Source organism: Mesoplodon densirostris, chromosome 16 (genome assembly GCF_025265405.1).
Source record: "Mesoplodon densirostris isolate mMesDen1 chromosome 16, mMesDen1 primary haplotype, whole genome shotgun sequence".
Lineage (NCBI taxonomy): Eukaryota > Metazoa > Chordata > Mammalia > Artiodactyla > Ziphiidae > Mesoplodon > Mesoplodon densirostris.
In genome coordinates, this window is record NC_082676.1 from 23,898,943 (window position 1) to 23,924,554 (window position 25,612).

Sequence of the window (25,612 nt, forward strand, 5' to 3'; positions counted from 1 at the left end):
TTTCTGTAAATCTAAAACTACTGTAAGGTAAAAAGCTTACTGAAGCTTATCAGAAAAACTTCATGACCACCAACTTCCAGTGGACCTTAGTGGCACTTGAGGGCACCAGCAATCCTACCACATTTCTCACATCCTATCCCTCTTCACTCTCCTAAATGGTATTGCATACCTTATCTTCTTTCCTCAAACCCAAGACCAAGATCTCAGCTGAAGATTTTACTTATTTCACTTAAAAAATAAAAACAATCAAAAAAGAATTCCCACTGCTGGTGGGAATGTAAAATGGTACAGCCGCTGTGGAAAACAGTTTGCAGTTCCTCATAAGCTTAAACAGGCTAATTACCATATGATGCATCAATTTCACTCTTGGGTAGATATCCAAGAGATATGAAAACATAGGTCCACACTAAAACTCATACACAAATGCTCATAACAGCATTAATCACAATAGCCAAAAAGCGAAAATAATACAAATATTTATCAACTGATGAATGGATAAACAAAATATGGTATACCCATATAATGGAATATTATTCATCCATGAGAAAGAATGTTGATATATGCTATAACACAAATGAATGTTGAAAATACCATGTTAAGTGAAAGAAGCCAGTCACAAAGGAACACGTATTATTTGACTTGGTTTCTATGAAATGCCCAGAATAGGCAAATCTACAGAGACAGAAAGTAAATTAGTGTCTGCCTAGGGCTGGAGAGAACGAAGGGAAGTGACTGCTAATAGGTATGAGGTTTCTTTTTGGGGTGATGAAAATGTTCTGGAATCAGAGACTGGTGATGGTTGTACAACTTTGTGAATACACTAAAAACCACTGACTTGTATGCTTTAAAAGAGTGAATGGTATGTAAATTATATCTCACTTTTAAAAATAAAAACTAAAAAAGAGGGAAAGAAAAGAATCCCTAAGGGCTGGCAAAGATACAGAGCAACTGGGACTCTCATACATTGCTGGCGGAAATGCAAAATGGAACAGCCACACTGGAAAACAGTTCAGCAGTTTCTCATCAAGTCAAACACACACTTAACATATGACCCAGCAATCACACCTTGATATTTATCCAAGAGAAATGAAAACTTACGTTCTCACAAAATCTGTATTCATGTTCATTCATATTCACCAAAAACTGGAAACAATTCATTTCTTCAAACAGGTAAATAGATAAACTATACATCCATACAATTTAATTCTATTCAGCAATAAAAGGAACTACTGATTCATACAAAAATATGGATGAATCTCAAATGCATTGTAAGTGAAAGAAGCCAAATTTAAAAGGCTACATATTGCATGACTCCATTTATACGACATTCTGGAAAAGGCAAAACTATATGGACAGAGAACGGATCAGTAGGTGACAAGGGCTGGAGGCTGCAGGAGAGGTTGACTACAAAGGAACACAAGTCAATTCTGTGGGGTGACAAAAATGCTACATTTTGATTATGGTGGTGCATGCATGAATGACTGTATGAGTTTGGCAAACTTCATGGAACTGTATGCTGAAAAGAGTGAATTTTACTGTTTGTAAATTAACCTCAATTTAAAAATACAAAAAAACACATGCTCCCATCACCAACTCTACAAGTAAACCTTCATCTCTACCTATATACCCAGTTTCCCTCTTCCCCTTATAATAAATGAACTATCTGCTCCTATCAATGGCCAATTCCTCCCACTTTGCATCACATCACAGTTCCTTCTCTCCTGTCTTCCTTGAACCCATGCCAATTAGGGTTTTTGTCCGCACTGCTCCATTAAAACAATTCTTGTCAAGGTCATCCACAACCTTGATGTAACCAAGTCAAGTCACTCAATCCTCATTTTATGTGAACTACCAGCATCACAAGATGGAAGTGATTACTCACTGCTTCTTGAAACACCTTTTCCACTTGTCCTCTAGAGCAGGGGTCACGTCCCCCCCACCCCTCCCCCGCCCCGTTACCATCCGCAGCCTGTTAGGAACCAGGCTGCACAGCAGGAGGTGAGTGGCGGACTGGCGAGAGAAGCTTTATCTGCCGCTCCCCATTGCTCCCATTACCACCTGAGCCATCACCCCCTCCCCCACCAGGGTCTGTAGAAAAACTGTCTGCCACGAAACCGGTCCCTGGTGCCAAAAAGGTTGGGGACCGCTGCTCTAGACACCCCCATGGATTTCCTCCTGCCTCAACGGTCACTCCTTCCCAGTTTCTTTTGCTGGTTCCTCTTCATCTGCTAACATCTTGACACTGGAAGGAACCAGGGCTCAATCCTCCTTTTTATCTATATTGACTCCCTAAATCAGCACTGTCCAATGGAACCTTCTCAGTGGAAATTTTCTATGTCTCCTTTCTCCAATACGGTAGCCACTAGCCACTGAGCGCTGGAAATGTGCCTAGGGTGACTAAGGAACTGAATTAATTTTATGTAAATAGCTACTTGTGGCTAGTGGCTACTTTTTTGGACAGTGCAGCCCTAGAAAGCTCATCCAGTCTCATGGCCTTAAATCCCATATACTTACAAAAGAAACATCTGATAAAGAACTGTTATCCAAAGTATACGAAGAACTCTTAAAACTCAAAAATAAGAATACAACCAACAAAAAAATAAAAGCAACAACCAACCAATTAAAAGATGGACAAAAGACCTTAACAGACACCTCACCAAAGAAATATACAGATGGCAAATAAGTATATGAAAATATATTTGACATATTTCAATAGAGAATCACAAATTCAAATAACAATGAGATACTACTATATACCTTTTTTTTTTTTTTTTTGCGGTATGCAGGCCTCTCACTGTTGTGGCCTCTCCCGTTGCGGAGCACAGGCTCTGGACGCGCAGGCTCAGCGGCCATGGCCCACGGGCCCAGCCGCTCCACGGCATGTGGGATCCTCCCGGACCGGGGCACGAACCCGTGTCCCCTGCATCGGCAGGCGGACTCTCAACCACTGCGCCACCAGGGAAGCCCTATACACCTATTTTAATGGCCAAAACCCAAAACACTGACAACACCAAATACTGTCAAGGATGTGGAACAATATGAACTCTCATTCCTAAGCGGTAGAAATGTCAAATGGTACAGCCACTTTGAAAGACAATTTGGTAGTTCCTTGCAGAATTAAACATATTCTTACCATATGATCCAGTAATCACACTCTTTAGTATTTACCCAAATGAGTCGAAAAGTTATGTCCACATAGAAACTTGCACACAGGACCTCCCTGGTAGTGCAGTGGTTAAGAATCCACCTGCCAATGCCGGGGACACAGGTTTGAGCCCTGGTCCGGGAAGATCCCACATGCCGCGGAGCAACTAAGCCCATGCGCCACAACTAATGAGCCTGCACTCTAGAGCCCGCGAGCCACAACTACTGAGCCCACACGCCTAGAGCCCATGCTCCACAACAAGAGAAGCCACCGCAATGAGAAGCCCACACACCGCAATGAAGAGTAGCCTCTCCACAACTAGAGAAAGCCCGCATGCAGCAATGAAGACCCAACGCAGCCAAAAATAAATAAATAAATAAGAAATTAGGATGAATATGTCATATCCATATGGGTAAATCACAAAAACATGAAATATAGAAGAGAAGCAAACAATGAGACCACTTATAGGAATTTTTTAAAAATACCCAAAGTGGGGCTTTCCTGGTGGTGCAGTGGTTGAGAGTCCGCCTACCAATGCAGGGAACATGGGTTCATGCCCCGGTCCGGGAGGATCCCACATGCCACGGAGCGGCTGGGCCCGTGAGCCATGGCCGCTGAGCCTGCGCGTCTGGAGCCAGTGCTCCGCAACGGGAGAGGCCACAACAGTGAGAGGCCCGTGTACCGCAAAAAACAAAAACAAAAATACCCAAAGTGATGCAAACTAGTATTATTTATGGATACATACAGTAAAAATGTAAAACATGGACAGAAAGGACAGAACTAACTACAGGATGCTCGTTGCCTCTAAGGAATGCAGGAGGGGAATTGAATTGGGAAGGGTATAAAAGGTACTTCCATTATACCAGAAACGTTTTATGTCCTTTATTTTTTAAAATATAAGTAAAATAGAAGTGTTAATATTCAGTAATTCCAAGTGATAAGTACACAGATTATTTTATAGTTAGCTGTACTTTTAAACTTTTTCTATATTTTATTTTTTCCCCCAAATTTAAAAACAATTCTTTCTCTTGATTAAGCTGCCTTAAAAAAATACTGAGGGAAACCAAAGGGAAATAATTATAGAAATACAAACAGCCTAAAAACAACTAGGTGTTCAAAGTGTCTCTAATTTTTATATCAAATCTCCCAGCCCCAAAAGGCAGCAGAGACACTTTCTACCCCAGGCATTTCCCCTGCTTCCCTTCCCGTCTTCTCTTCCTACACCCCAGGAGCTGGTCAGCCTATTTTGAGATAACCCTCAAGAGCACTACACTCTTCCTTATGAAAATTCACAGAAAGGTTTGAGTTCTGAAACTCCCACTTTCACCTTAAGCATTAACAAGTGACTAAATTCTAGGGTATCCCCAACAACAACCATCATTTTACAGTTTATAAGGCCTTTTCCAACATATCCTATTATTTGATTCTCAGAAAAAAGTCTGTGAGGTCAATATTACTAGTACCCACATTTACAGAGGAAGCTGATGCTCAAAGTGGTTAATTACCAGCCAGAGGTCACAAGTCAATGACAAATTTGGGACTACAACCTCTCAGCCTCTGAATCTAATCATCCCTAAAATGTGATGACTGAGTTTCAACTGTACAACAACACACCCAGAAAACAGAAGTTGTTCACGACACACAAGCTGTTCCAATCTAACCCCTTTTCTTCATTCTTCTATCCCTGATCTTTCAGACAGGCAGCCAAGAGCAAGAGAGCTGCTACTATTAATCTTCCCTTCCCTGCAGCCACTCCTGCTTCTTCTTCCCATAACTCCTTCAGATGAACAGGCAGAGAAGGGAAACAAATATAACAGGATGGTCCCCTTGACACAGGGATCCTGGCACCAAAGACAAAGGACATTCCACAGCTCTAGACTTAAGTCTCTTTCCACCTTCCAAGAGTCAGGGAGCAGGAAAACACTACAGAAAAGCCCAGGCTACCCCTCTTTATCAGTGCTGGCAAAAGTCCTTTACTGAAGGGATTTAATTAACAGAAAAATGTAAAAGTACCAGTTTTTTAATCGGTCCCGGGCTTCCAACTGGGCTCCCACTTCAAAGCTGATTCCTCGTCTGTTAGGTGGATGCTTTGTCATTTTCAGTCATCAACGGGGGCTGCCTTTATTCTCCTGAAAAAGCCAATTAAAATTTATGAAACTTAGGCAAAGTCTGCCCAGAGTGGAGTAACACTCACTACACAGAAAAGACAAACAGGCATTATTCAAAACACAAAGCTCCAGGAAACCCTGTCAGCGCCCTCCTTTACTCCTGCCCTCATCCTAACACAGGTGTGTCCTCCACTGTTCCTCCTTCTCTATTATGCAGCATCCTGTAGTCTCTGGAACTGTAAGGAGACCCTCCCTCAACACTGCTTACCAAGAATTCACCTATAAGGGGCACCTCTCAGAACACCAAAAAAACAATCACTCTCAGAACTAAATTTAATCATTTGCTGAAGTATGCAACAAATACCTGCTGAGAGATGATTTAGGAAAACAGTCGTCAAGACCAAAAGAGACGCAGTTCCTGGCCTCATAAAGCCTCCAGTCTACCGGGGGAAAACAAAAATGTAGCCAGTAAACAGACAAATCTTAACTGCAAGCTGTAACTGCTATGAATTTTAAGTGCTACAAAGGAAGCGAACAAAATCTGAATGCTGATTTCTGGCCCTACTTTTGGAAGGCTAGACAAGAAAGATCTATTTATTCATTCTTTCATCTATTTATATATTTTTTGATTTATTTATATTTCTACCCATTCTTGAGTACATTCTGACAATTTATTGATATATTTTCCCAATTCTTTATCAAGCCTTTTGGTACTGGAATTGGTGGTCATTTTCTATATGAGTAAAATTTATCTTTAGGGGCTAGTGGTGGTTCTGATGGAGATGTAGACACTCTGAGTTCTTGGGGAACTTGAGCAGGCGACCTCCATAGAGCAAGGCTATCCCTGAGTAAATTCTCTCCCACTGAACTTAGGAACCCAACAGCCTGCACTGCCAGGGCAGTATCTGCCTCATACCAGGAGGGCAATCTTTGCAATGGATGAATGAGGAATAATCACAAAAGTGGCACCTCATGGGAATTCCCTGGCCATCCAGTTGTTAGGACTCAGAGCTTTCTTTCACTGCCCTGGGCCCGGGTTCAAATGAAGATCCCGCAAGCCGTGCAGTGTGGCCAAAAAAATTAAAAATGGAAAAAAAAAAAAAGTGGGTCCTCACATCTAATGTGTAATACCATCACATTTTCTTGCAATATATTACATGAAAAACCAGGATGTAAAATTACACCCCTTTGAGCTCAAATAAAAATTCATGTGCATTTAAAAAAAGAACACAGGAAGAAAAAAGAAGTTTGTAAGTGATCTTTTCCTCTTAAACAGTTTCCTAAGCTTATTTTTTTTCATAATGGAAATTTTCCATAAGAAAAAATATATGTAATGTAAAGGATGAGCTATCCATTACATTAAACAACTCATTCTGAAGGGGTGATATTGGACAACGCACAAAGCAAATCAGACCAATAAAGGAATGGTTAACAGTTGTAACTAAGGAATCTGAAACCTAATAAACTGAAAAGCTACGTCAAATAAGAGTATTTGGATTATATGGACCCTAGCAAAGGGAGAGTGAGATGTTTGACTGGCTATACTTCACACTCTCCAGGAAAATGAGATATGAATCTGATGTAAGTAAATCCAATCAGTAGAAGAGTCTTCACTTTGACTTAGGAGCAACACCGCCTCAAATTATCTTTTTATTTTTGACTTCATGTATACCAAGTAATAGTCTCACCTCTCAGATTATATGAAAAGGTGAAGCCAGACAAGAATAAAGACAGAGTGGCACTGAAAACTCACCAGAGTGGGGCTACCCTGGTGGCGCAGTGGTTAGGAACCCGCCTGTCAATGCAGGGGACGCAGGTTAGAGACCTGGTCCGGAAAGATCCCACATGCTGCGGAGCAACTAAGCCCATGCACCACAACTACTGAGCCCCTGTGCCACAACTACTGAAGCCCGTGCACCTAGAGCCTGTGCTCCACAACAAGAGAAGCCACCGCAATGAGAAGCCCGTGCACTGCAAGAAGAGTAGCCCCTGCTCGCCACAACTAGAGAAAAGCCTGCGTGAAGCAACGAAGACCCAATGCAGCCAAAAATAAATAAATAAATATATATTTTTTTAATTCAAAAAAAAAAAAAGAAAAGAAAACTCACCAGAGCAGCTAGTATTTACCAGACTTCATGTAGGGAGACAGCTCCCTTTTACAGATGTCATGTAATATAGTGTAATGTAATAGGATTAAATGCTTGGCCTTTAATACTCAGCCCCACCCTTTATTAGCTGAATGAATTTGGGTAAATTACTTAACCCCTCTGAATTTGTTACCCCTCCCTAAAATGGGGATGGTGATAATAGTACCTATTTCCAGGCAGTGGGTGTGAAAACTAAATGAGATAATCCATTTAAGGAACACTGGCACAAAGTAAGGACTATACAGTTTGTAGCTACTAATAATTCTATTATCACAAATGAAGAAATTAGGTTTAAAGAATTGGGCTAAGGTTCAGGTGCTAAGTGACCAGCCCCAGAACAAAAGCCCAGGTCTGCTTGATTTCTGAATTAATTCTTTTACCACACAACTTCCCTAGGATGCCTTCCATTAAAGTACAGGAGTGTGGTAACAAGACAGTGAATGAAAATGAGCAAATTATTCTTAATGGCTCAAGAAAACCAATTCCTCTTGAGGCTGAATTGTCAAAGGTCTTCCTTATCATGAACTGAAACCTGTTTCACTGTAACTCTGACCCACTTATTTATTTGTTTGATTGTTTTGTTTGTTTGTTTATGACTGCTTTGTGCGGTGAGTGGGGGCTACTCTTCCTTGCAGTGCATGGGCTTCTCACTGCGGTGGCTTCTTCTTCTTGTTGCAGAGCATGTTAGGCACATGGACTTCAGTAGTTTCGGGACGCAGGCTCAGTAGTTGTGGCATGCTGGCTCCAGAGTGCAGGCTCGGTAGCTGTGGTGCACGGGCTTAGTTGCTCCGCGGCATGTGGGATCTTCCCGGACCAGGGATCGAACCCGCATCCCCTGCATTGACAGGCAGATGCTTAACCACTGCCACCAGGGAAGTCCCTGAGCCACTTATCTGAAGCTTCACTCCCTGTTATCACACAGAACAAGACTAAGGACTAATCTAGCTTTTATGACCCATGCCCAAATCTTCCCTCCACTCCTCTGGGGATAGCAGAGTCTGTTTTTAAATTTCACATTAATTCATTCAACAAACCATTAGTGAGCACTGTCAGTAAGGCACTGTGCTGGCAATCAGGAATCAGAAATCCAACTCAGTTGCAGCTCCAGTCCACCCAGGAAGACAAACACAAATATGAGAAGAGATGAACGAACTCTAACAAAGGGCAAGGTGAGGGACAATCACCACAAAGTCTCAATTTAATTTGGCAAATCTACTAAAGAATAAAGAAGAGTTCAAGACAAAAGCAGGAATTAAAAAGATTACATGAGAAGTATGTTTTTACTCCTAACATTTAGGGTTATTTTTTAATTTTTTTTAATTTATGTTACTTATTTATTTTTGGCTGCATTGGGTCTTCGTTGCTTCACATTTAGTTTTAAACACAAATTTTTCTCAAGAGGCGAGAGGGCTAAGATTCTGTAGCTTTTAACTTACCCATTCTTCAGGGCCTAAGTTTTTTTCTACCAAAAAGCTCTAGCTTCCAGAATAGGAAAAGTAAATATGTTTAGTAAGGACATCCAGAAAAACTATGAGAAAAAATCTGATGCAATTTGTATTCACAAATGATTCCACTTAAAGACCTTGGCAGGACTTCAAACTACTCCTTTACATTCAAATTTCTCTACAGGGAATTCCCTGGTGGTCCAGTGGTTAGGACTCCACATTTCCACTGCATGGGGCATGGGTTCGATCCCTGTAGGGAACTAAGATCCCACAAGCCATGGAGCATGGCAAAAAAAAAAATTTTTTTTTATACACGTTTTCCTACAATGTGAGCTCACTGCTACACAGGAGACAGAGAGTCCAGTTTATTTCCTTAAATACAGCAGTTGCAGTCAATGCCCCTGTATCAATGACAATGAAAACTTTAAAGGTACACTGTGTAATACAGTTTAAAGGGCACTTTCACAAACAACAAACTGGGAGAAAATAACTGCAACACATATGACCAAAGGGCTAACTTCCTTTATTAACAAAGAGTGCATACAAACCAAGAACGAAAAAAGTTAAACAACTCACTTATGGGAAAAGCGTATGGGCTTCCGTGGTGGCGCTGTGGTTAAGAATCCTCCTGCCAATGCAGGGGACACAGGTTCGATCCCTGGTCCAGGAATATCCCACATGCCATGGAGGAACTGAGCCTGTGCACCACAACTACTGAGCCAGTGCTCTAGAGCCCACAAGCCACAACTACTGAGCCCGCGTGCTACAACTACTGAAGCCTGCGCACCTAGAGCCTGTGCTCCACAACAAGAGTAGCCGTCACAATGAGAAGCCTGCGCACCACTACGAAGAGTAGCCCCCACTTGCCGCAACTAGAGAAAGCCCACGTGCAGCAATGAAGACACAATGCAGCCAAAAATAAATAAATAAATTTATTATTATTTTTTTTAAATGAGCAAAGTATAAGAACTGGCAGGTTCCCAGGGAAGGGGGAGGTTTGGGGGGGGAGCGGGGAATAATATAAAGGTCTAATAAGCATGTGATATTATATTATCCACATAACCTCACCCTAAATTAAAGGAAATGCAAATCAAAATAACAATTTTTCAATTCTCAGACTAAAAATTTCAAGGTAAAATACCCAGTGTCTTCAGGGATGAGGAAAAAAAGATGCTTATACACTGTTGGTAGAAGCATAAATTGGAAAATCTTTTCTAGAGGCAACTTGGTGCTATCTACAAAAATGCAAATACCTGCAACCCAGCAGTCCCCATTGCCAGTAACTTATCCGACAGATACATCCCCCAAAGTCTGCCAAGTTACCTGTAAGGATGAACAATATAGTTTCGTAATTTCTACAGCTAAAATGTCCATCAAAAAAGAGGGCTAGTTAAATGAATTATGGCCACCTATACAATGGAATGTTGTACATCTATTAAAAGGAAAAATGGCTGGGCTTCTCTGGTGGTGCAGTGGTTAAGAATCCGCCTGCCAATGCAGGGGTCACGGGTTCGAGCCCTGGTCCGGGAAGATCCCACATGCCACAGAGCAACTAGGCCCGTGTGCCACAACTACTGAAACCCGTGTGCCTAGAGAGTCCATGCTCTGCAACAAGAGAAGCCACCGCAATAAGAAGCCTGCGCACCACAATGAAAGACTAGCCCCTGCTCGCCGCAACTAGAGAAAGCCTGCGCACAGCAACCAAGACCCAACACAGACAAAAATTAATTAATTAATTAATTAAAAAATTTTTTAAATGGCAATCTGTAGATGCTGATGTGGAGCCACCTACAAGATACACTGTCAAATAAAACAGGCATGGTGGGGCTTCCCTGGTGGCACAGTGGTTGAGAGTCCGCCTGCCGATGCAGGAGACACGGGTTCACACCCTGGTCCGGGAAGATCCCACATGCCACGGAGCGGCTGGGCCCATGAGCCATGGCCGCTGAGCCTGCGCGTCCGGAGCCTGTGCTCCGCAATGGGAGAGGCCACAACAGTGAGAGGCCTGCGTACCACAAAAAAAACAACAAAAAACAGGCATGGTGTAGAGGCCCGTGTCTGGTATTATCTCTTTAATGCAAACAGACAGATCTATTATAGTATATGCATTAAATTATTTCTTGGAAGGAAGAAAATAACTGGTTTAAGTAGTTCCCTTAATGAAAGGAATAGAGCATGAAAATTTAACTTCTCATTCTTTATCCTTCTGTGTTGTTAGAATTTTTTAACCTTAAGAATGTACTTCTGGGACTTCCCTGGTGGCTTAGTGGTTAAGAATCTGCCTGCCAATGCGAGGGACACGGGTTCAAGCCCTGATCCAGGAAGATCCCACATGCCGCAGAGAAACTAAGCCCGTGCACCACAACTACTGAACCTGCGCTCTAGAGACCACATGCCACAACTACTGAAGCCCACACACCTAGAGCCTGTGCTCCACAACAAAAAGAAGCCACCACAATGAGAAGCCCACTCACCACAACTAGAGAAAGCCCACGCGCAGCAACGAAGACCCAATGCAGCCATAAATAAATAAATAAATAGATAGATAGATAGATAGATAGATAAATAAATAAATAAATAAAATACATTAAAAAAAAAAGAATGTACTTCTTTGTTTTTACTTTAATTGTGAGCAGGGATTATCCAGTTGGTAAGATTTTAATTTTGAATTACGTCTTTGTATTTCTTCATATTTTAAAAAAATAGATTATTTAAATATGTAAAAGGCCTTCATCCTTACACTATTTTCTGGACCTACACAACTGCCAAATGATGTAGTTAGGACTAAATGTGACATTCCCATTGTACAGAAAGGAAACGAGGTGCAGAGGGGCTTTCAAGGTCCTCCAAGGCAGGAGACATGTCTCTTATCACAGGTAACAGGATTTTTCCAGAGGTAGATAAACCACTTCTTGAAGGCCCTTCCTCTTTCCCTTACCAAAGTCCATGCTATGCTTATACTCATGCCTTTAGACATAAACATAGTTTGAATACAGGAAGATGAAGCAATTGGGTGCTTTTCAAATGTTGTGACAGAATTATTACACCATTATATAGCAAGCAGAAATATTTAATCTTTCAGAAAGGACAACACCTAAGAATGGCCCAGCTGTGAGAAAACTGCAACACTTGAACCACTGCCTGATGCCCTGACCATGGCCATCATTTTATACCTCAATCTGGAAAAAAGGAACAAGCTGTAAAACTGCTTCTACACTTGGAGCCAGTAATTTCTATCAGAAGGATACAGTCCAGGATAAAAATAAATCATTTGTGAAAACGAGAAAAAAACAATAGCTCTTGGGCTTCCCTGGTGGTGCAGTGGTTGAGAATCTGCCTGCTGATGCAGGGGACACGGGTTCGAGCCCTGGTCTGGGAAGATCCCACATGCCGCGGAGCAACTAGGCCCGTGAGCCACAACTACCGAGCCTGCGCATCTGGAGCCTGTGCTCCGCAACGAGAGAGGCCGCGATAGTGAGTGGCCCCCGCTTGCCACAACTAGAGAAAGCCCTGGCACAGAAATGAAGACCCAACACAGCAAAAATAAATATAAATAAATTAATAAACTCCTACCCCCAACATCTTCTTTAAAAAAAAAAATTGTCAGATTACAGAATTGTTTAAGGTTAAGCTACATTAAAAAAAAAAATAGCTCTTTACATACAATGCTGGGGAAGCTAGATATAACTTACATGTTTAATACTAAGAGAGGGACTTCCCTGGTGGCACAGTGGTTAAGAATCCGCCTGCCAACGCAGGGGACACAGGTTCAATCCCTGGTCCGGGAAGATCCCACGTGCTGCGGAGCAACTAAGCCCATGTGCCACAACTACTGAGCCTGCGCTCTAGAGCCCACGAGCCACAACTATTGAGCCCGCGTGCCTAGAGCCCATGCTCCACAACAACAGTAGCTACCACAATGAGAAGCCCATGCACTACAGTGAAGAGTAGCCCCCACTCGCCACAACTGGAGAAAGCCCGCACGCAGCAACGAAGACCCAACACAACCAAAAAATAAATAAAATTTTAAAAAATATTTAAAATAATAAGAGAATATTTAAATAAAACCTAACGTAGTAGGACTACACTTTAAGTTCCATTAGGGAAAGGAATGACAGATACTCAACAGATGCCTAATAAATGAAATAAAGAATGTTACTCAGCTACTAACCACCAGAAACTACAGAACAGGCTTTACAATAATCTAATAGTGCTTACACCAGGCTTGAAATTCAACCTCCATTAAAGGGTGATGGTGCCTTTCAAACTGAGGGACACTGCAAGTGAAAGACCAGCTTAAATCTTTATGCCTCAGGCTTCCCTGGTGGCACAGTGGTTAAGAATCCTCCTGCCAATGCAGGGAACAAGGGTTCGAACCCTGGTCCGGGAAGATCTCACACGCCGCAGAGCAACTAAGCCCGTGCGCCACGACTACTAAGCCTGCACTCTAGAGCCCACGAGCCACAACTACTGAAGCCCATGCGCCTGGAGACCGTGCTCCACAACAAGAGAAGCCATCGCAATGAGAAGCCCGCACACCGCAACAAAGAGTAGCCCCTGCTTGCCGCAACTAGAGAACACGACTAGAGAAAGCCCACGCGCAGCAACAAAGACCCAACGCAGCCAAAAGTAAATAAATAAAAAATTTTTTAAATGTCTAAAAAAAACATCTTTATGCCTCCTTCATTCAATAAATATTTACTGAGTGCCTGCTATGTGCCAGGTGCTGGAGATAGATGCTGGGAGGATGAGACACCCCTGGCCCCATTCTCTAGCAGGGAAGGCAGGAACGTGATAAACACAAATACAAATAAGATCATTTCTGGGAGGCTAAGCTCTGTGGGGGAAAACCCAACAAAACAATGTGAGCCAGTGACACGGCAGGACCACCTTAGATAAGGCCGTTAGAAAGAACTCTGAGGAGCTGAGGTCTGAGCAGAGATCTAAATGACAAGGCAAGGAGCTTCCCTGGTGGCACAGTGGTTAAGAATCCGCCTGCCAATGCAGGGGCCACAGGTTCGATCCCTGGTCCGGGAAGATCCCACATGCCTCAGAGCAACTAAGCCCATGAGACACAACTACCGAGCCTGCACTCTAGAGCCCACATGCCACAACTACTGAAGCCGGCGCGCCTACAGGCCGTGGAAGCCACCGCAATGAGAAGCCCGCACACCGTAACCAAGAGTACTCCCCGCTCGCTGCAACTAGAGAAAGCCCATGAAGACCCAATGCAGCCATAAATAAATAAGCAAATAAATAAATAAATAAATCTAGCTTTAAAATAAATAAATAAATGACAAGGAGACCACCATGTGAAGATCCAGAGGAAGAGAATTCTAGGTAGAGAGCAAGTCCTAGAGGCAAGGTGACTCAGGAAGGAATGAGCTCCCCTCCCCACACAGCCCTGAGCCTAGGAGGTGGAGATGCTCCCTGCAGCCCTCACCACTGTTACAGAAAAGCATAAACAATATCAGCAGGTCCAGTGACACCTACGTCTCACAGGAGGAAGCTTCCAAGGGGACTCTGCCAAAGTTCTGTCTTGAAGGAAGGCCAGGGAGTACTTAGGGATGGGAGCAGACAGGTTTCAGACTCAGATTCTCACGAATTCTGGCTCCTCTCGTTGCTGGCTAAGTGAAGATGAGAAAAATCACTGAGCCTCCCTTTGTTTGCCCATCTATAAAAGCAGATTAATAACCCCTACGTCCTGGGATTCTGAGGATAAGCAAGCTAATGGATGTCAAGTGCTTAGCACAGTACACACTAAATATTCAATATTGGTGATAAAGTGGCTGTGTGACTGTAGTAGCACTAGCAAAAAGGACATCAGACACAAAGGACTACAGTCAATATCATTATGCAATATTAACAAATAGTATCCAACACAATGAACATAAAAGAGCACATCTTTAGTCCTAGGGAAGTGACAAGTTGGTTCAAGTAGGAGCAAGGGCCCCTCCATCACTATCCTCTCCTCAACAACACAGAAAGAAGACTGGGTCTAAAGCCAACCATTACCACTCCTTCCAGCCCTTGCCCAAGTCACACTAAAAGAGCTGAATTAGCCTCTTTCACTTGAGAGGGTAAGGAAGGAAACAAAGGGAAGAGGGGAGGAAAGTAAGGAGGCAGGAAGAAAGAAAAAGGCCCCCCCCAAAAAAATTCCCTTACCCTCTTCCCAGATACTTGAAATACTTTCTCTAAGAGCCAACCTTTTCCTTCCACAATTAAAATTCAGACAGACAGCAAACACAGGTTCATTCCGAATTACTGAGAATGAATTGGTTAAATCAGTGGATCTTCCCAGAAACAATGGAAAGGGCCTAGTGCCCAGGCTTGACTCCAGAATATATTTGCTAAATAACCTTTGGCACATTACTCAACTTCACTGAGCTAATCATCTTATCCTCACAAGTTCCTTCTCCTTTTCTTCCCATCACAGTTTAAGACTCCAAGACTGGCCAATGTGCCAAGCTAGAAACATGGGCATCACCCTTGCATCTCACTCTCAGTCACCATTTTGTCACACCTACTTCTAGGTTTCTCCCATTGCCCAGTGGTTGCCCAGTTCAGGTTCCCATCAGTTCTAATCCGATTACTGCAACAACTCTCAAAGGAGCTCAAAACCTCCAGCCACACCCTCCCCAGATCCAAAACAATATTGTCTTACAGACTGACTTCTGAGTGCTTATTTTACGACATACAGTATTCTAAGTGCTTTACATATACATCGTCTCATTTAGCATCTACCTCATAGGTTTGTAATGAGGATTACTATTACTCCTGTTTCAGAGGTGCAAAAGTAAGGTTCAGAAAGTAAGCTGCCCAAATGACAAAGCTACCAAGTATTGTGACAAGGAGCTGAACTCAGGTAATCTGACTAGCCAACTACTGCACTGTGGCTACTCTTCATCAGTGCTGCTACAGTAATATTTCTAAAGCACAAATCTGATCATAAGACTCCTCTGTTTAAAACACTTCAGGTTATATGTCAATTATATCTCAAATGAAGAAAAAAAAAAAAAAGCTCAGTAGTTCCCCTACAGAACAGACTTCAAGCTGTGCAGCATCAAGGCCATCAGTGAGCTAGCCATTATGACCAAACCAAACCGGGGCTTGTTAGAAACGGGAGCTTACAAGGAGAGGAGCAGACAAGCTCTGCAGAGGGCCAGCGGCATATGGTGGTTATGAGCCAGAACTCCGAAATGAGACTGCCTGGGTTTGGACCCCAGCTCCACCATTTTCCAGATAACCTTGCACAAGTCATTTCCTTTCTGAGCCTCAGGCTCCTTATCTGTTAAATGGGGATAGTACCAATACCTACTTCATACCTTCATACAGGTGCTGTGAAGATAAAAATTACTTAGCACAGGGCTTCCCTGGTGGTGCAGTGGTTGGGAGTCCGCCTGCCAATGCAGGGGACGTGGGTTTGTGTCCCGGTCCGGGAGGATCCCACATGCCACGGAGCGGCTGGGCCCGTGAGCCATGGCCGCTGAGCCTGCGCGTCCAGAGCCTGTGCTCCGCAACGGGAGAAGCCACAACAGTGAACAGTGAGAGGCCCGCGTACCGCAAAAAAAAAAAAAAAAAAAAATTACTTAGCACAGAGCCTAGCACACAATAAGCTCTCATGCCGCCCACACACCAAGACTCCTTGCAATGCTGCTTCCTCTGCCTGGTCCTTCAGACTGGGCTCAGCCATCAGCACCTTGCCAAGGGCGCTGGGCCAGGGCCCACTCCATTATTCGCCCATGGCAGCTTTGCCTGCCATCTGGACCACAATCCAGCACCCTACATTGAAATTGCCTGTTTCTGAGCCTCTCTCTCCTCAGGCATTTAACTCCTCATACGCATCCCCAGCAACTAACAAGCAGCGCCCTTACTTGGCAGTCAGATGCTTGTTAAATGAGATAACCTCAGCTTCCTCTGTCAAAAAAGGAAGAAAGATAGGAAAGAGACCTGTATCACCCACCTTAAGGGACAGGGATTCAAGGAGACAATCATATGGAGGCTCTCTGAAAAGTGCTATCCACAGGTAAATGTAGGAACTGTTATCACTCCATGGGGGCAGGGGGAGGAAGGCAAAGCACAGGGAACGAGTTCGCCCCTGAAGACAGACCACAATTCCGCCCCTGGAGTCTAAGAAAAGCTGTACTCGGTTTTCAGTCACAGGGAGGGCTCCAGTCTATAAATGGTGGAAGGCAGCTCTGGAGCGGGTTTGTGTGGGTTCCTTTTAGGGAAGGGAATCTTTTTTTAAATATTCCTGACTAAACTGTTCTTACAGGATTCCTTAATTGAGGCATCACTATATTACAAAGGAAAACAATTTGGAGATAGAGTCAATACCCCATGGGACCTCCAAAGACATTTTCCTAAATTACAACTGATTCACTGCCCATGGGGCTTTAAAGATAAATAAAAATTATTTAAGTCAATTAATTACCTTATTCTTTAAGTATTAACTTTTGTTCCTGGTCTTTATTATTAACACCAGAAAGTGGCTAACTTTTACTGAGTTTTCACCACAGGCTAAATCCTTGACAAATATCTCATTCCCAACAATGCAGAGAAGTTGGCAGTGTTATCCCATTTTACAGAGGAGGGAAAGGAGGCTTAGAGCAAATAACTTGCCAATGGTCACCTGGCTAGGAGGAAGAGCTGGGATTTGAGAAGCAGGACCTCCTCCAAAACCCACTGTATTTATACTGTATTTAAAAGTAAGGCCTTTGAGGGAATTCCCTGGCAGTCCAGTGGATAGGGGGCCCTGGGTTTGATCCCTGGTCCGGGAACTAAGATCCCGCAAGATGCAGCCAAAAAAATTAGAAAATTGAAAAACATAAGGCCTTTGAACAACAAGGTCCTACTGCATAGCACAGAGAACTATATTCAGTATTCTATGATAAACCATAATGGAAAAGAATATTAAAAAAAGAATGTATATATATATATATATATATATATATATATATATATACATACATACATAGGGGCTTCCCTGGTGGCACAGTGGTTGAGAGTCCGCCTGCCGATGCAGGGGACACGGGTTCGTGCCCCGGTCCGGGAGGATCCCACATGCCGCGGAGCAGCTAGGCCTGTGAGCCATGGCCGCTGGGCCTGCGTGTCTGGAGCCTGTGCTCCGCAACGGGAGAGGCCGCAACAGTGAGAGGCCCACATACCGCATAAAATAAATAAATAAATAAAAATATACATATGTATAACTGAATCACTGCTGTACAGCAGAAATTAACACCACATTGTAAATCAACTGTACTTCAAGTATAAAATACCACAATTAACATAGGGGATTTTACAAACATTTTGTAAGAGGAATAAAACAAAATAATGGTAACATATACTCAACTCTTCACAGCTCACCAAGTTTTAATAATCTTATAAATTAGATTTTCTTCTTCCCATTTTACAGATTAGGAAATGGAGAGAAAAGGGTAACATTTACTGATACTTACAATGATAGATGTGAGGTAGTTATGATGATACTTGAGAAAGAAAACAGAGGTCCAGATATGTTAGAAACTTGCCATGCTGGAAGTCTGCCTCCAACGTCTGTGCTACAGGAGGGTCCCAAGACGTTTGAGCCCCATGCCCAAGTGACATGTAGCCCCAACAGAGTGGCAGATGCTAGAATGCAAACTCGGGCATTCTGCCTCCAAATTCTGGTCCTTCACCACTACATACCACGCAGCCTGGACATGAAAGGTGGCCTCTTAAACTATCTTGCCTTTCTGAATTGTAGATGTATAATTCTCATATAGGTCACAGCATGACCGACGTCCTACTCAACAAAGCACTTTGGACGGCATTCACCACTCCATGAGACTTAGAGACTGTCAAGCAGACCAAACCAGCCACGCACCGGGGCCTCAAGAAGGGGAGAAATGCAGCCTCAGCTGGGAGAGTTTGGCTTTTACAATTAAGAGATGTTTACATGGTCAGGAACAGAATCTGAGATGAGGTGGCAAGGCTACCTCTTCTCCCAACAGTGCCTCAGTCCTGCGTTCCAGGCTGCCCTGTTTGATATTGTGACTAATGTGACTTATTCAAACATTGAGGGAGAAAGGTAAGGCAGCTGTAGAGAGGAGGATGTAAGGGCACCAGGCTTGCAGGCAAAGCAACCTGGGTCATTAGCCAAATGACCTTGGACAAATAAATTACTTAATCTCAGTTTTCCTGTCTATTAGATGAAGATAATGGATAAATTGTAAAGATTCAATAAGACCTAATAGAGTGCTCCAAACAATGCTAACTAAAATGCCCACATTTCCAGGCTAGGGTTCCACAAAATCCCAGCACCTGGATAAGCAAGGAAGGCACGTCAATCCATCTAGCCATGTGCCCTTTCCACAGGAAAAAGAGACCTCTTGAAAATCAGGTCTCTACTAGGACAAGGTGAGACCTCTTACATCATCTAAGATGCCTGGGAGTCAGTCTTTAAAATCTTAGGATTATGTTCCTGACAAGAGAAAAGCTCTTACCAAATAAAACCATCATTTAAAATCCTTTCCCAGGCCCCTCCTCTTCTTCCTTCCCCTAAGTCCACTGATTCAGGAACCGCCACCCTTTCATACAACTGCCCTATTTATGTTTGGTGACTCATACCCAGCTGCTAAAATTTTACAGGATTTCTACAAGCTCACCTCTTCCATTATTTGGCCAAACAAAGCAAAGGACAGTTGATACCTAGCACAAGATCTAGTAAAGTTGTCACAGCATTATTACAAATCAAGGTTTCAATTTTCAACAAGTTACCCCAAAGTTAATCAACAACCTGTAAAGGTCAGTTGCTGAGATGAATAAGACAGGGACAGCACCCTCCCTCTCCAAGCTTACAATCTAACGAAGGAGGCTCTGACTAAACACACATTTTGGTTTAAAGTATGTTTATCAAAAAAAAAAAAAAAGAACGTTTATCAAGAAACATGTAAACATCCCATCACTTCCTAGAAAGATGAGGAAGGGGGATTAGGTTATATACATCTTTGATCCCTGATTTCCAGGCAACATCAGCAGCTGCCCTTGAGAATAATCAGGTGCTCTCAAAGAATTGTTAGCTTTACTCACTGATGAAGTTATTTAAAATTTAAATTTCTTATCATTGTCCTTAGCAACTTCTTGTCAGGTTTTGTGGCTGAGTGTGTTCCTAGAAGGAAGAGCATTTAGAAGTAATTTTTAAATGAAGTTTGGGGGGCTTCCCTGGTGGCGCAGTGGTTAAGGATCCGCCTGCCGGGGCTTCCCTGGTGGCGCAGTGGTTGAGAGTCCGCCTGCCGATGCAGGGGACACGGGTTCATGCCCCAGTCCGGGAAGATCCCACCTGCCGCGGAGTGGCTGGGCCCGTGAGCCATGGCCGCTGAGCCTGCACATCCGGAGCCTGTGCTCCGCAACGGGAGAGGCCACAACAGTGAGAGGCCCGCGTACCGCGAAAAAAAAAAAGAATCCGCCTGCCAATGCACGGGACACGGGTTCGATCCCTGGTCCGGGAAGATCCCACATGCTGCAGAGCAACTGGGCCGGCGCGCCACAACTACTGAGCCGGTGCTCTAGAGCCCGCGAGCCACAAATACTGAAGCCCGCATGCCTAGAGCCTGTGCTCCGCGGCAAGAGAAGCCATAAGAAGCACACACGCTGCAGGGAAGAGTAGCCCCCGCTCGCCGCAACTAGAGAAAGCCCATGCGCAGCAACGAAAACCCAATGCAGCCAAAAATAAATAAATAAAATAAATAAATTTGTTTAAAAAAAAATGAAGTTTGAACTTAGGATACACTTTCAAATTTGATAGGGTGTTTAAGCACCTTTAAAATCCAGGATGAAGAACCAGCTAGCTGATTTCCTTGAGACCTTGAGAGAAGATGGCTAAAAGCATTACATTCATTTTCCCCAAACTCCAGCAAAAGGCAAACTACCTGCTTCATTTTTAAATTTCATTGTACCTACTCTGCTAATTCAAAGCAAAAAAGAAAGCTGGGGTGAGGAGGAGGGAAAAACATTTTTAAAATACACATCAGATAAGAGAACTTCCAAATAAACAAAATTGCATGTCAACTACAGACTCCCTCTTAGTGATTCAGGGAAGTAGCTAACATTGAATGGAGAATTCAAGTTAGACTTCTTTGAGAAGCTTAGACCGTTTTGAATGAAATAAAGCATGGAAATGGCAGAGGGCACGGAAGCAGAAGAATGCTGAAGCTGGGTGTGAAGACAAGGTGGCTGCCTCGGCTAGAAAAGAGGCAGTGGCAGAAGTGACTCGGACATGCAAATGATTGGCAGCGTGCCCAAAAGAGCACGTGAAGGAAATCAGATCTGCTACAAACTCCCACAGACACTGGCTTTCTAAGCAAGGCACGAACAAAGGCTCAGAGCAGGGTAGACCTTGGAGATAATCAGCCCCTCACTTTACAAATGGGGAGAATGAGGTCCAGTAGTATTAAGTAACTTGCCTGAGGTCTCATAGTGAGTGGAAGAGCTGGGACTAGAGCCAAATCCAGATCAAATCCGTTACTGAAGAGGATCTATCTGACACTCATGTGAGGGATGGGGGGGAAGGGAGAGGACCAGGACACAAAATAGTCTAGTCATTCAGGTTTGCCCTGATTAGGGCCCAGAATAGGATCATGCTGGGAAAAGTCCACGACAGGTGATAGCCAGGGAAATAGGTACAGATGACCTAAGACACTTAGAAAGGAAAAACCCACTAAGACTTAAAAATAGATGTGAATACAAAAGGAGAGAGAGCATCATAAGCCATGATTCCCACCAAAGAATAATGTCACATTCACACCAGCATTCACCTTTGTGAAGCTCCATACAGAGACAAGTCAGTAGCTTCCATTCAGGGTCCAGGCACCTGCGTCTCCCAGGCCCATTTCCAGGACCTAGAAGGACTCCTTGGAAATTCCCATACCTGTGACCCTGTTGACTTGGAGTATCTCAGAATCACTACCCATGGTAGGGTAATAGATGAGGAACCAGAGAGGCAAGCTGGCTGATTACTACATGGGATTTACTAGAATGATTTTATGTCAAGAGTTATGTTTACCTTCAATCAAGAAATAGTTAAGCATTTATTTATTTATTTTTTACATAAATTTGTTTGTTTTTGGCTGCGTTGGGTCTTCATTGCTGCGCACGGGCTTTCTCTAGTTGCAGCGAGCAGGGGCTACTTTTCGTTGCAGTGCGCAGGCTTCTCATTGCAGTGGCTTCTCTTGATGCAGAGCACGGGCTCTAGGCACGCGGGCTTCAGTAGTTGTGGCGTGTGGGCTCAGTAGTTGTGGCACGCAGGCTCAGTAGTTGTGGCACACAGGCTGAGTTGCTCCACGGCATGTGGGATCTTCCCAGACCAGGGCTCGAACCCATGTCCCCTGCATTGGCAGGCAGATTCTTAACCACTGCGCCACCAGGGAAGTCCCAAGAAATAATTAAGCCTTTAAATTTGACAAAATACATAGGAATCAAACTCCTGGAGAAGTTCCAGCCATGATTTTAAAAGTTTAATGCTAGAGTAACTACAAATGAATATAAATAGTAGTCCTCCAAAGGGGACGTGTACAAACTCTAAGGAGTGTGCGTCTAGATAAAGAGAGAATGGAAAATAATGTCCCAGCTTAAAGCTAACCACCACCTTCCTATTTTCAAAGAGAAATCTTTAACTTTGTGCACAGAACCTAACTACTTAAAGTGTAGTTCAGAAATATTAATATCACCTGGGAATGAGAAAAGAATATACTCAGGCCCCACCCTAAACCACTGGATTAGAATCAGCATTTTAGCAAGACACTCCCCACCCCAGGTGATTTATTTGCACATTCAAGTTTGAGCAGCACTGGTGCAGAATACTTTAAGGGTGGACTATATATAGCACTACACAGACAAAGTACCAAACAGGCAAATAAGAGACAAAGTACCTGCTCACTTTCTGTATACCATATTTTATTAGGTACTGCTCAGACAGACCTCCAATACTTTTTAATGAATTTGGTACTTACTAATGACCACATGATATAAATGTGGGATCCATTTCACTTCCTGAAATAACACAGCTCTAGCGTTTTCATGCACGTGAAATTTAAAACAGCTTAGTTGTTCTGAAAATACAATAATGATTTATTTTATTCAAGTTCCAACACTGAGTTCAGAGCACTTCACCACAAGCCCCATTAATTCCTACAGGTTCCTGGGAGTATCATTAAATCCCCCAGCATCCCTAAGAAGCAGGTGCTTGGCAAACATCCAATCTTCAAATGAGATTCAGAAGGACGTGGTCCTGAAAATGCAGTATTTTTCTGCCTTGTCCTGCCAGGGTAGCTTCTCGGGCCCAAACTCTCTCCCGCACTGAGGCCTCATACAGCTGCACACTCAAGTACTTCCCGAAAGGGAGAAAGGTCAGGTGTCATTATCCCATAAGCACTTGAGATTCCAGCTGTGGAGAAATTAACCTGGTTCGCTCCCGCTGAGAAGCCCTGAGTAAGATCTGGAAAGACAGAGGGAAATACAAAAGAAAGAACCTACTGAGAGGCTCTTAGGAGAGGAGAGGTCTCAGACATTTGCAGATTTTAAGGAGGGGGTTGGGGGCAAGGCTTGGCAGATAAGTGAGAGGATTAAGGGGAGAGGTAAATACCCATCTCCCTCTTCTTCCCCAGGAACAACAACAACAAAAAAAAGAGTGACCAACAGATTTCTCCAAATGACCTCCTTTCTTGATAAAAGGAAGGAAAAAAGCCAATGTAGGGAGGAAGCGTATGAGTTGGAAGCAAGACTAAAGAATCTCTTGAGGGTTTTTTGGTTTTGTTTTTTTCCAACGAAGGGAAATAAAGCAAAGGAGAAAACAGTACCCATCTAGCCAGAATCTTATAGGAAGCAAACCACCAGGAGGATTAAGAGCCCTGTGAATAACCAAAGAAATGCAAGGGGATTCCTTTCCAGTTTAAATCCAGCGCTGGGGAGTCAGGCAGCCCTGGACTTGAAGCCACTTCCAGAGCAAGGGGAGGAAATGGGAAAATCTTTACAGCCACCAATAAGCAGAGCAGTGTCCAAAGAAAGAAAGAAACCAGAAAAATGCCAGGGGATAGGGCAAGCCAAGAGAAAAGAGCTCCCGTTAGCAGAAAAGTAAAAGATAAAGTAGACATATGGGAGACAACATGCAGGCAACCCCTTTAGGATGGGCAGGGAGATCCTCCCCTAGGGGGAGGGGACTTCAGGAGGTAAGACTAGGAAGTGTGCACAGAAAAAAGGCTACAGAAGCAGAGAAAGTGTGGTGCTGAAGGTATTTATTCACCAGAGGAAGGAAGAGGAAATAGGTGCACTGCCCTGACAGGGAGAGCACCTAAAGGGAAATGGGGTTCCAAAGAGGGAAAGAAGCTGAGGAAAGAAAATATCTTGGATGGCAGAAAAGCTCAAGAACCTTGGACCATCGTATGGAAATGAACGAACTCAGAAAAAAGGTGCGCCGTCCCAGATTTAACAAGCACCAGGAAGGTTGCTGCACCGTAAGAGTTGTGTAACCAAAAGTAGTTCATGCTGTACATGTGGAGGGCACAGGAAACAAATACACTTTCAGATATGAAAAGTCTCCCCCAGGAAATAAGGTGGTCGGATTTAGAGAACTCATGAAAAACGGTGCAACCCCAAGAATAGAGTGACTGGAAAAAGTAGTGAATTCCCTTGTGTAAATACAAATATGTATCCTAAAATTTCAGGATTCGGATCTCATTTTCGGTAGACTCTGGAAATGAGGTGCACTCCCAGATTTTGAAAAAGCAGGGAAAGGAAGCGGCCCCTAAATTTAAGAAATTCCAGAAAGCACGTTGCCAGATTTGGGGCCTGGAAAAGGGAATTCTTCCTCGATTTTGTGCGAATATAAGTACCCCCAAAACTTTGGTTATTGGACCCCAGATTTAAGACTCGCTAATGGGAAGAACCCCAAAATTTGAAAGGGGATGCTTACTCAGACTGGAGGCTCGAAAAGGGAGTGTCCTCCCAGTTTGGAGGTCGTGGGTCAAGGGATACATCCTCAGTTGGGCAGGCTTTGGAAATTTAGATAACATCCCAGGGCTGGAGCTTAAGAAAGGGGGTGCACCGACCACATTTTCTAAAAACTATAGAGAAAGGGGACACTCCCATAGTCTGGTGCTTGAGAAAGGGGTGTGCTCCCCAGAATAGGATAAAAGAGTCAATAAAAGAAAACGCGTTCCCAAAGCACAAGGTAACGGCAGGGGTTGCTGGTGGAGCTCTCGAGGGCCACACAGCTCAGGCTCCGGCCCTAGCGCTTACACCCCACCCCCAACACGGCCCGCTCCGCGCCCCGGGCCCCGCACCCCGCGGCCCAGCCCCCTCGGGAGCCGCTGATTGGCCGCAGCCACCGTCACTCCTGCGGGCAGCCCTAGGGATTGGGCGCCGCCCGCACGCCCGCCACGCTCTCAGCAGCGGTCCCCGGGCCTCCCTCCCGGCTGGGCGAGCCGGGCCAGGCGGGGAGCGGGGCCGGGTAGGAGACCGGAGCAGCGGTGGCGTCCGTCACCGTCCCCGCCCGCACGGCGCGCGCGCGACGCGGGCCGGGCCCGGCCCGACCTGACCCGACCCTGCCCCAGCCAGCCGGCTTCACCTCGCCGCGCCTTGCCGCGAGCTCACCTCACAGCCCCGCTCCGGCTGCTCCGCTCCGGGTCCAACCGACTGAAGGACTCTGCGTGCTGCGCACCACGTGACCCCGGGGACGCGCCCAGCGTATCCCCCGCCCCCCACACACACGCACCAACGACTCCACCGAGTGAC

The 25,612-nt window shown here is 44.2% G+C and overlaps 1 protein-coding gene across 7 annotated transcripts in view; it reads right to left on the reverse strand.

Annotated features, from left to right (window-relative positions):
* The window catches only part of PHF20 (PHD finger protein 20), a 136,130-nt gene extending 110,578 nt beyond the window's left edge, over positions 1-25,552 (reverse strand). Inside the window, exons 1-4 of one of the 7 annotated variants that reach the window (XM_060120361.1) lie at positions 25,472-25,532; positions 24,792-24,942; positions 22,834-22,932; positions 5,159-5,274 (exon numbers count right to left, since the gene is read on the reverse strand). In XM_060120361.1, the coding sequence (XP_059976344.1) occupies positions 5,159-5,241 (83 nt within the window). In that variant the 5' untranslated portion in view covers positions 5,242-5,274; positions 22,834-22,932; positions 24,792-24,942; positions 25,472-25,532. Of the gene's footprint in view, positions 1-5,158; positions 5,275-5,617; positions 5,639-7,361; positions 7,449-14,338; positions 14,415-22,833; positions 22,933-24,791; positions 24,943-25,471 lie in introns of those variants that run through there. The other 6 variants (XM_060120354.1, XM_060120356.1, XM_060120355.1 and 3 more) reach the window with 6 other exon arrangements.
* Positions 25,553-25,612: the final 60 nt, after the last annotated feature.